The sequence below is a fragment of the Camelus ferus genome, chromosome 27 (assembly GCF_009834535.1).
Source record: "Camelus ferus isolate YT-003-E chromosome 27, BCGSAC_Cfer_1.0, whole genome shotgun sequence".
NCBI classification, from domain to species: domain Eukaryota; kingdom Metazoa; phylum Chordata; class Mammalia; order Artiodactyla; family Camelidae; genus Camelus; species Camelus ferus.
The window spans coordinates 5728891-5741433 of NC_045722.1; the positions used below are offsets into that span (position 1 = coordinate 5728891).

The 12543-nt window shown below is 41.0% G+C and overlaps 1 protein-coding gene across 1 annotated transcript in view; it reads left to right on the forward strand.

Annotated features, from left to right (window-relative positions):
* PEAK1 (pseudopodium enriched atypical kinase 1) overlaps positions 1 to 12543 on the forward strand; it is a 204726-nt gene that overhangs the window by 162391 nt on the left and 29792 nt on the right. The window contains 1 exon segment of the mRNA XM_032468993.1: positions 10220 to 10413. Within this exon segment, the coding sequence (XP_032324884.1) occupies positions 10220 to 10413 (194 nt within the window).

The window sequence follows — 12543 nt, forward strand, 5'->3', positions numbered from 1 at the left end:
CTGCTCGCTCTCCTGATCACATGTTCTTTGCTCTAAAGAAACTTCTGGTCTGTCAGCATTTATAAAGTCACATCTATGTTTCCTGAAATATTGTTCCTTAATATAGATGAGTTCATAAAGTCCTTACTGTTGAATTTTTAAATAATCTTGTTTTAGAGAAAACTGATAAATATCGCACTTTATCGTTGTCACAGAATGATGCAGAATGGTTACAGTGTGTTCTTCGGACAGCTTTATGTTCTTTTCCTTTTGGGGAAGTGATTAAAAATCCAGAGAAGTAAACTGACTTGCTTAGAGTCTCATAATGAATGTACTCCAAAATGAGGAATCAAACTGAGAATTCCCCTACTTACTGGGTCAGTTTTGTTTCCTTGTTCATGTAATGAATCTGAAGTTAAATGCCAGTGTCTTGTTATATAATTCCTACATTTTCACTCACGTTGTCACACTTGTCCCAACATCTCTGACTGTGCATCCTTCCCATTTTATAGGCAATTGAGAAACAGAGAGGTTCATTGACAATCCCAGGGCCATTCTGCAAGTAGACCGCAGACCCAGACTCTGACTTTAGAGACGTTCAGCTTCCAAATAACTTCTGTTGCACTCTTGGTGGCAGTTATTCAGTCTGTTGGCATCTACCATAAAGGCAGCCTAAGTGCAAGGAGGCATGTCTGTGACCACTGCAGGCCAGAGGGAAGTGTGCTGATTCACTGACCTGTCAAGCAGTCTTAAAGTAACTCAACACTGGCATAATCGTTCACTCTCCTCAAAGCACTTTATGTGAATTTCCTAGTTAATACACACTCCTGTATATGTCACTACACCCATTTTATAGATGAATAATGAGAGACATGGAGAAAGTAGCATTGGTGGCAGAGCTGAAATTAAATTTGAGCTTCTAACGTCCAGGCCTTTATTCAGACCCCTAGGCCGCAGTCAGTGAGTATTTAACATAACTGCCGCAGAGTGTTAATTAGAGTCATCAGGTGATATTTAAAGGTTTAATTCCAAGACGAGTAGTTTATCCTCATGGTGCCCCTGTAATGGTGATTTGTTAGTAGTAGGGAGAAAGGCTTGCCTGAAAAGAGCAGAGTGATGACAGCAGTGCATACCGATCAAGTGCCCGCACCAGCTCCTGGTTATCAGGGAATGAAGCAGCCTCGAGAGTCAGCTATTGGCCTTTCTGTGCGGCGGGCACGTGGATGAAGCTCCGCTCTGCATCAGGGAAGATGTCCTGTTCCTCTGACTTCCTAGTGGGGAGGGAGTTCCCCACACACACCCCTTTGGAGGCTCCACATTGGAACCTGTCACAATCCCATTCTCCATTGTGATACAGGCAGAAATTTTGCTGGGAGGAACGTGGATATAGATCCTGGTGATGTTCCCCAGTGCCTCGCTGCCCAGATCCCACCTGATCTGATTTATTCAGTACCTGTTCACTGCGTGCTTTCTCTGACCCTCAGCCCCTGCTATCTTAGCTTGGGCTGCCACAGCAAAATGCCACAGACTGGGTGGCTTAAAGGACAGAAATGTATTTTCTCACAGTGCTGGGGGCCGGAAGTCCAAGATCAAGGTACCAGCTGTTTGTTTTCTGGTGTGGACTCTTCCTGACTTGATAGCCACCTTCTCATTATGTCCTCACCTCCTCTGTAATGTGTGCAGAGAGAGGTCTCTGGTGCCTTCCCTCAGAAGGACAAAAATCCTGTCTGACAGGGCCCCAGCCTTATGACCTCACTAAATATTACTTCCTTAGAGGCCCCATCTCCAGCTGCAACCACCCTGGGAGCTAGGCTTTCCACATGTGAATTTTGGGAGACACGAACATTCAGTCCATAACGTCTGCCTTGGATATGCAGAGAAGGAAGGGTCCCTGTGGACAGTGAGACATCATGGCTAATGTGAGACTTGAATAGTCTATTTTTTAATTTTTTGCTCATTTAAAAATTTTTTTTAATTTTATTTTTTGTTGTTGTTGAGGGGGGAGGTAATTAGGTTTATTTATTTATTTTTAGAGGAGGTACTGAGGGTTGAACCCAGGACCTCGTGCATGCTAAGCATGTGCTATTATCACTTGAGCTGTACCCTCCACCCCTGAATAGTCTTTAATGACTGGCTGAGTTTGAAATAGATGGAAAGCAGGGAGGCAACTATAGGAAAGGGAAGTACGTTCAGTAGAGCTGTGGAACGTGGTGTGTCCAAGGGACAGGGAGTTATGATGTACATACATTGCCGGGAACTGAAGGTTGTTGTCTCAGAAAGTTTGGAGTAAAGATGAAAACACATGCTGCAGCCTCATGGGAAAGGGCCCTGAAGTCCTGCAGGCAGTCTGGACCTGACCTCGACAGATCACGGGGATCTACGGATGGTGTCTGTGGAGGAGCAGCAGAACACAGGGTTTTAAGAAGAGTCCCCTGGCGGGGCGGGTAGACGGCGCAGGTGCCGTGGTCCATCTCGGAGCAGCTCTTCCAGTCATAGGGGCCCGCCTTTTGTGTCACCCCTGTCCTCTGTTGATAACAGAGAACTGAGACAGTGCTGCACGTTGGCAGGCGTGACTCATTGCTGGTGTCACTGGTGCCATCTCCTATTTTCAGAGCAGTCTTCGCCCAGCCAGGCCTTCTAATAAAAATCATAAATGTCATACTAGGCCAAATCCTCTTTTTCTAACGTTTCACAAGTTGTATAATTGTATTCTAAGAATAAAGCTCGGAAGGTAAGGATTGGCCCCAAAGCACTCCCTCCCTTTTTTAATAACTTGTTACGAATCTCTCATCTGTGGCCACTTACGTTGCTTTATCTCACCTCTTCAGCTCTGTCACTTCTGAGCAGTGATGCTCCTTTACTTAAAAATTTCCTACTCATTTCTTCTGCTTTACTCCTTTCGTGCTTAATTTCCCTGTTCTCCCTGTGAGGATGGAGGCAGTAAAAATTAATCTCTCAGAATGTGGGCCTAGGACTAACTGCATCAGAATCATTACACTGGGGTGTTTGTGTAAATGCGGGTTCCTGGGTGATACCCCAGAGCTGTAAACTCAGTCCCTGGGGGTGGGAGCCGCAAATCTTGCATCTCTAACAAGGTAATTCTCAGGCGTCTTAAAGTCTAATAACATTTGGCACCATGTGTTAGAACAGTAGGCTTTGCAGTCACTCAGGCCTGGATTTGAATCCAGTGCTCAGCACGTTATCAGCTCTGTCATCCGGACACGTTACTTGCGTTCTTCTTCTTAGTTTCCTCATCTACAAACTGAGAGGCTAAATAATGTATCTGTTTAGAGCACAGATCCCAGAGCTGAACTTCTGGGTTTGAATCTCGGTTCTACCAGTTACTAGCTGTGTTACCTGAGGCAAATAACTTAGCCACTCTGGCCTCTAATATTTCCTCATTTCTATAACAGAGATAATAACCTTGTAAGACTTAAAAGAATTCATGTTAAGTATTAGAGTGGGGGTAGGGGGCAAAGGAAGGAATTTTGCCCAAAGGGTGTGTTTGACAGGAGACTATTTGGTTATCACAACTGGGAAAGCAGAGAGTGGTTCCCACACCTAGTGGACAGAGGTAAGAGAGGTTAGTGCGATCCTACAATGCACAGGACAGCCCTCCCCGACACAGAATTACCTGGTACAAAATGCCAATGGTGCCACTTTTGAGAAACACAGCTTAGAACAGGCACATAATAAGCTCTATGTAAGTTTTGGCTGCTATTATTATTTGCTGTTATGGGAATAACAACCTTTACTCGGAGTATTATTTAAGCTCAGTGACTAGCTTTCAGCAGGTGTGGAGGTAGTGCTGGTGGCGATTATTATTAGGAAGCCAGATACCTACAAATACAGTCTTTCTATACAAGAGCAGTTCCCATTTAAAGAAATCCTTTTCCAGTATAAATAATGACTTTGTTTAGAGTTTTTCAAAAGTAGAACACATCTGTAATCATTAATACCGCACATTTCAATAATAACTTTTTCAAAGCACTTTTAGTTTGGCTTCATAGTCAGCATTTATTGTTGAATCTTTTACAAGACGCCAAGCTTGCCTGACAGCACCAGCGGGGCAGAAAGAACACAGAGGTTGGGTAGCGGGGTGCTGAGTTCAGATCCTGACTCTGTCACCTAAGTACACATATGACCTTGGGCAGTTCATTTCACTTTCAGTAATTGCCTCCACCTCTTGAGGTGTTTTTGTGAATTAAAAGGAAAAGTGCAGCAGCCTGGGCAGCGGGGAGCAGGAGTAGGTTCTGGGTCGTGTTAGTTCCTGTTCCCTCGGTGGCACACTGTGCTTTTGGAGAGTGTAGTGTACGTAGTCACCTCGCTCCGCTGACTCAGAGGGCAGCCGAGCAGCTGAGGCAGATAGAGGAAATGGGAAAAGATGCAATGACTTGCTTTTCCAATGCTTCTGGGCAAGTGGAAATAGTCCAGGACCCGAAAAACGACTGTTCCATATCTTCCCTGCCACGGTTCTGTTGGAGAGGCCTGTGCTTACTTTCTTTAATACTTGCTCTTTCCAGGAAAGAAACATCAACATCTGACCCATTCTTTAGAAGGGAGCAGAGGCGAAATGATGATGCTGAGAATCTCTCTCCACCCCTCTGTTATTAAGAAGGGCAGCCTTATTTTATTGCTCTTTTCCAAAATTAATTTATCTTTTCTGTTCATTTGCACAAATGACATTCTTTTTGGGGGGTCGATAATTACATTTACTTATTTTTTTATTTCTAGAGGAGGTACTGGGGATTGAACCCAGGACCTTGTTTATGCTAAGCATGTGCTCTACCACTTGAGCTATAGCCTTTCCCCTACAGGTGCCATTCTGACTTTGTATTTCATAGGATGTTAAAACTGTAATTTTTCTTAGTATTATGAAGGTGACAGTGATTTACAGTGGCCTGTGTTTTTATCTACTTTACTGTCTTGCGGTCTGGTACCTGGAAGACATTTTAAATTTGCTATTCACATTTGTTTAAAAGAAAAAAAGGGTGAAACTGTGCAGTGTCTGGAAATTAGAGTCTAGTCAAGACCTTGCACATGGCTGATAGTCTTCCCCATCCTCAATCCTCGCCACTCTCACACCAGGAAGAACTGCCTTTGTTTGACCAGTCTATGTTAGACATATTAGCAAGAACTCATCAGATCTCAGTTAAAGGTTAATCTCAGTTCAGGATAAGAAGTTTGAAGTTTTCAGTGAAAGACTACTGAAGGCTTAGTGGAAAATTGGAGACACTAAGATAGTGATCTGTGGACACAACACTTTTCTACCTGAGAATGCCAGTGATTGGAAAATGTAGCAAAATCATGTTGATGACCTGGAAACTAAGATAGGATTAAGAAATGTCATATTAGTAGGGGGGTCGTACAGGTAGAGAGGCAGAGAGAAATGGAGTTTTTCCCCCTTTCAGTAGATAAACGGTGTGGAATTTGATAACTTTGAACTTTCCTCCTCATGTGTTGATTCACATCCCATTTCTGCGAAGGTTCATCCTCCCCAGCAACTCCAGAAATAAGCAGCTTTGGAAACCAGTAATAAATCCATGAAATGTGTTTCTGATGTGCTTTGATTAGATTTTTAGGGGTAAAAGGAAGTTTTAAAAAATCACATGTTTGCTTCTTGGCTGTCTTGGGCAACTAAAGACAAATGCAGCTGCTAAAGAGAGCTGGCAAATGGGAGTTTAGGATGAAGAGAACTGGCAAATGGGAATGTAGGGTACCATTTGCCCCAAGAGGCAGATGGTCTCTATAGAAGCCTGATTTCATTTACTGTTCCTTCTGAAGCTGAATGAAAGTGGTTGAATTTGAAGATAAAGTTAAACTGAAATTGTGGAAATACTTAGATACATAAAGTCCTTTAATCTGTTCTAATGTAGCATTTGATTTGCCTTTTTTAAAAGTATATTCAGATATTAACAGAATTTCTGCAAAAATCTGTCCTGAATGAATTTGCCAGGAAAAAAAGGAGGATTATTTCATTTGATGGTGTGATGATTAATCCTACCACCTGGATAAGCCAAGTGAGCTTCCCGCTGGAGATTGCTTCTGCATCTTTGAATTATGTATGAGTATTGCAGACTGATGAGACATAACCTCACGGAGGGATTCATCTGTATAACAGACAAATCTGTAACAGTGTTACTGTTCCCTCTGAATACCTTAAGTTCATTCCCATGTTCAGAAAGTGAGATGTGTCTTTGTCCTGGAGGTGGTGACATGATTTTTTTAAGTGGCAGGTCAGACATGATCAAATCTCAATTAAAAACTGATCATTAATGAAAAGTTGGTCGAAGAGTTTGAGATTCAGGCAAACGTGTGTTATCTTCCATTATGAAAGCAGAACGAGTGCTGAGGGTCCAGGAAAAGAGCAGGCAAAGTCAGGGTCCGACCTAGCCTGACGATCAGGGACCTGGATGTCAATGCCATAGTAATTGCAGACGCTAGGGACTGTTCCAGCATGAATTTAAACAGCAAAAATAGGAAAGCCTCTTTGTGGGCCATTAATCAGTTAACAGTTCTGTTTTATAGTAATAAATACCAACTGTACTTCCCCTGAAGAAAATCTAGTGACCCTCATCATTACTTGCTGCTACTTCAAGGCATATACTAAGATACAATGTAGTAGAAATTCTAGTAGGTTTCTTTTAATTTCACTTTAAAGAATTTTTTTGCCATCCGTCTCATGGATGACATGGGGGAAATTTTCACTTTCTCCGCTGTCTCCCTCCTAATGTTGTCATCTAGTTTGTACATGAGAGAAAATAGGGAAATGGAATCCAGATTCTCTGATTCCCATTTTGGTGTTTTCTCCATTAGATTAAACATTTCCCAGTGAAATGTTGGTGGTGAACCACTTTGTTAGGAGATAAAACCTGTATTTGAAAAGTGTCATTTTACTATTTGGGAGGGTTTTCTGATTTTATATCTGAATATGAAACACACACAAAAATCAGTGGTCAAAAATTATATTCCCTTAAGAAATTAATATGCCTAAAATAAGTTATTTGTAAGATTTTACCTCCTTTCCTGCTGGACAGTTTGTACTTAGTGACGGAGTCACCTTCTCTGATGCAGTTCTCTGGTCTTTTTCATTTTTTAGTCACAGCATGTTACCATATCTAGGCTTGAACTCTCAGAACCTCTCCCTTTCCCCTTCTCTCTCTCTTACCATTTTAATCATACAAAGAGTTATTCTTCCCTCAAGCAGCAAGTGATGACATATCATTGATGCATTTTTAAAAATTCTAACTTTTAGACACTGCTGTCACTGTAAATGCAGATTAAACGTCTCAGCATTCATTTGTGAATTCGTGTGATTTTACTTTCATCAGTTCTCTTCGCATAGTTCTTTACAGTTGACAGTTGTTTTAATTAGTGATTTAATATACCAGTGCACTCATTTAAAATGTGCTTATGAAAACTGACCTTTATATAGAATACAGGTTGTGCTGCCTTGGTCTTCAAAGAGTTAATAAAACTAGGTTTCACTTTGCTTAGTTCCCCAAAGGTTATTTGGCACATTTCCCAGACCAAACCCCTAAGGTAAAGGTCAAGGTGCAGTGGGTTATATTAAGGTGCAGAATTTGAGCCTCTTATATCTTGCCCAACTTGTAGTCCTCCAGAAACTCAGTGGGAGCTATGGTTCATCAGAGCTTCAGAACATGATTAACAGACTGAAGAAGGCCCTGTAGAATTTCCTTTAATGGGGAATTGTGTGAGTGAGTACAGTGGGTGAGTCTTTGATACTTCTTGCTTTTTAGCATCCATATTTTATTTTGAGAACCCCTTAAGAGTACAGAGCTATGTTACACATATGTGGGAACAGGCCCAGGGAATTCCTCATGGGTTAAGAGCAGCAGCTGTTCCTTATAGTTTTCACAGTAGGGCTCAATGTAAACAGCCCATTCCCCGGGAGGAAATGAGACACGCAAGGGCAAAGTCATGGTTTCTGAACCAGCCTTCACCAGTCCTTTGTGACAAATGGAAAAGAGAGCTTCCTTTTATTAATAACGATGTGATTGGGGGAGGAAAGCGGAAAGGCAAGAGCAAGGCTGCAGAGATTAGGAGCCTAAAAACACCTTCTTAGAAACCTCTCAAGTTGACTCTAGGATAAGAAGAGAGTGTCTGGAGGTTTAATATTTTCCCTCTCAAAGGGGGCTGATATTGTTTAATCACTTTATATTTATTGCTTTGAAATAAAAATGGCTCATATTAACTTTTGCCCAGCAAAGATCATTTTCCCTCTTCTGAAGCATGTTGATAACTACTCAGTGACCTATAGTCTTGACACTCAGTGGTATCTGAGATTGTCTCAGCAGTGTCACTTTGCTTGTCTTTCGCTAATGCATGGAAGTAGAGCCCCCTTGTTACCTTGATTTTATGATGCTCCATGGTAGGATAAACTAGCACTGTTTTGGGTTAATAACCTTAGCAGTCCATTAAGAAGAGGCAGCATGCTTAACTGTGTGACAGCTTCCTTTTACATAAACCACCCTGTTGACTGCTAATGGAGTGATTCTTTTTCACCTTCCCCTATCTGCAAGAGCCAAAGCCCAGAGTGGTACCTCCAGCTCATTGCCGTCTCCCAATAGAGAGACCTCTGGCTCTGCCACCATTGAAAGTATTTTTGAAGTTGTGTATCCAGCAGACTTCAAGGCTTATTTTTCTGTTCAGGCACAAGCATAATTTCCATAATGAAAGATTGATAAGAAAGTACTCCTCCTTCAGATCTACTCCCTCAAATCCACAGGTGATATATGTTCTGATGACACATGATCAAACAAAGCACTTCTTTTAAAGAAACTTGTAAATGACTCACTGCCATTTGAAAATCCAGAAATAACATATAACAGTATATAAGATGCTTCCTTTCCTTCTTTCTTTTGTCCATTAAAAAAAAAAAAACCCAAAAAATGCAAGAAGAAAAGCTAGTGAGTGTGTAACAGTCTAGGAATACTTTTAGTAGACCCAGAAACCATTAAAGGTGCCTGATTTTGAATTTATTTCATTGACCAGCCCAATGAGATTTTCTAACTAGGCCAATATTCTCCACCAACATTTAATAACTGTTCCATCTCCTTGTACTTTATAGCAACAGAATTGACAGTTCAGGCAGGGTGGGGTATGGGGAAGATTGGGAGAGACAGCTAGAAGCAAATGAGGGAGTAGCAGCAAAATAGGATTAGGAAACACAAAGCATGATGGGTGACCATTCTCTGGTGTGCGGCCTATGGGATGCTTCAGATTCTCTTTAATAGATAAGATTAACTAGGGTACGGAACTTTCTCTTCCATTTGCTTTGCCTGCTGCATGCATACAGGCAAAGGTTAATGCTTCAATGTGGCAACAAGCCTCCTGGCCTCAAAATAATTGCTTGACTTCCTCATTTAAATCTCAACTTTATTCCCAATTCTTTACTAAATACTTTCATAAATACTTTAGTGTGTAGTAAATACTATGTACTAAATAAATACTATAAAGTATTTCATATTTACTATAGTTCTATAGTACAGTCTGCCCTTCTTAGTCACAAGTTCCACATCCGTGGTTTCAACCAACCACAGATTGAAAATATTAGGGGAAAAAATTCCAGAAAGTTCCAAAAAGCAAAAATTGAATTTGCTTTGCCCAGTCAACTGTTTATATAACATTCACATTATATTTACAACTACTTACATAGCATTTACATTGTATTGGGTATTATAAGTAATCTAGAGATGATTTAAGTATATGGGAGGATGTGTGTAGGTTCTATGCAAATACTATGGCCAGTTTATATAAGGGACTTGAGCATCTGTGGATTTTAGTGTCTGGGGGGCGGTCTTGGAACCAGTCCCCTGAGCGTACCAAGGGATGACTGTACTATTATATGGTAAATATAGTAGATGTGCTAATGGCTTTCTCAAACACTTGAGCATATTTGTCTTTACCTAGTTCAGCATTCAGCCCCCTCTACCACCACTCTCACCACCTCCTTTTGTATTATTCTCTAATTTCCCCTTGAGCCCATTATATCCCTTCTACCAGACTGGATTCTCAGTGTGTATGAATCAAGGTCGATAGAAGCATCTGCCTGCGGGAAGGACCGCCTTGTATTCAGGCACGGATGCTGGGGCTTGTGACCCACTGCTGTGACTGTAGGGCCACTTTCTTACGTTTATGGCAATTACACACCTTCATAAATCTACATTTTAGCAAAGACCTTCGAACGCCAGTGTGACAGTGGTCTGATCTGTTGCAGTCATGTGACCCATGAAGTGACAGAGGATTTTTCTCCTCGGGATCCAAAAACTGTTGTTGTGAAGCAGGATGGCGGGGCCTGCACGTCAGTCACACCAGCATTGCCTCTACCTGAACTGGAAAGGGCAGAGGAAAAAGAAGACATTTCAGATCCTCTGGACCTGAATCCCTGTAGTGCTACATACAGCAACTTAGGTAAGTGCAAGTGTCATATAAGTAGTATTTAAACTTTGCCGAATGCTGTATTTCCCTGGAGAGATGGTTTTTATTGCTCTGCTGTGCAAAAGTTGGACTACTGGAGTTATAGATTATAACTCACATTCAGAAAAGTCTTGTGTTTAATACATACGAGGCATGTGTTAAAACAACTGTTACCATGAGTCCTGTGCCATGTGCTGAGAGTCTGACATGGTCCCTGCCTTGAGGGACTCTCCTGGAGGGAAAGAGATGAGCTTGTTAATGACTTCAGTATAATATGATAAGTGCAGTGGTGGAGAATACACGTGGAATATTTTTTATATTATGTAGGGGAGGGTATCAAAAGATGCCTCCCTGGAGATAATTCCTGAATTGATTTACCTGGTTGATGGAGGAAAAGAAGAGTATTTTAACCAGAGGCAATGACATGAGCAAAAAGCGTGGAGATACAAAACGTGGATTCACAACCGTTTAGTCTTGCTGAAGTGTGCACTGGAGAGTTAGACAGGATCGTGCATTTCAGGTTAAACCTTAGATTTTTTTTTGCTGTTTGTGATAGTGAACCATCAAAGGAATGACATGATTAGATTTGTATTTTAGAATGTCCACTGCAAGGCCGCATGTGAGCATGGATTAGCGGAAATTATCTGGTAGCAGGAAATCTGGTGTTTGAATACTATTCCAGGACCACGTAAAAGGACAAGAAAGAAAGGCCTCAACTAAGATAATGGGAAGAGGAACAGTGGACAGATTTAAGAGATATTTGAGAGGTAAAATACCTCAGTGATTCATTGAATGCGAATAATGTAAAGAATCCATAATATATCCCAGGTTTCTGGCTTGGAGCTCATGGGCTCGAGGAGATAAGGTCCCAATTATTGTTGGTGTTTAGGCAAAGCCTGAGGGACCATCTCTCAGAGATGCTGTGAAGGAGAATCCTGCACCACATAGAGGGTTGAACTAAATCATCTCTAATGTACCTGTCAGTGCAAAGATTCTTCAATTTTGTAACCATCTTTACTCTTCTTCCTTGAGTGCCCAATGACTCTGATCTGTCTCTCTCCCTTGAGTGTTTCCTCCCTTCTGAAAAACAAAGCTTTGGGCTGGACCATTTCTTGGTGCTGTTCTCCCATGAAGTCAGGAGAGAGATGAGTAGCATGCGCTGGACTGCTACATGCACAGCACTAGTAAGATGCTTATGGACCACTGGCCAACTCACACCTGTCTGGCAGCCAGTGGCATGTACTATTAAAGCATTCTTCTGCCTAGTTTCTCAGCCCCTTTTTTTGTATTTTTTTTTTTTTTTGTCCATCAGGTTATTGTAAGGAAAAATCATTCTAAGATCAGCTAGTGTACTTGGAAATAAAGGTGTCCTTAAGAAGACCAAAAGATTAGGTAAAACGATAGGAGAAATACTTTAAGATGCCATTTTAGGGAAACTCAATTATAACAACCCACATGCAGGTGAAAATGCATTCATAAGGAAAAAAACTTCCATTCTGAGTTCTAGAAGGCTTTTAATGATGTATGAGTGGAGGAGAGTCTACTTTTGCAGCGTAACCAAGCAACCACCTTGGGTACCATTTTCCACTTGGGATAGATTTTATAGTCAAGCAGCTTATTGAACTTTTCCCATTCTTTTACATTTTATGAGGTATAAGATGACAATTTTATTTTTTATTTACTGTATGTCCTCAGACAGCATAATATATCAAGAATTATATTTCAGACATTTTCACTGCACCAAAATTTTTCATAACGTCCTCAGTAACATATATACTAATGGTTACTGATCATGTGTTATCTTATGGCATCTTTTCTTTAGAAATATCCATTAGCTAACAGTTAAAGTTAACTATTTTTTCTTATCGTCTTTTCAGTTATATAGATCGTTAGAAAAAATAGAGCATTACTTTCATGAATATGCCAACTGCTTTACATATATTAACTCATTTAATCTTTACAACAACCTTAGGAATTATTATCCCCATTTTTCAGATGAGGAAAGTAAGTCAGAGTGCCTTGGCCAAAGTCACAGAACCAGTAAGGACTAAACCAAGATTGGGGAACCCAGTTGGTCTATATTACTGGACTACAGTGATTGTAACCACTAAATTCTTCTAAAAT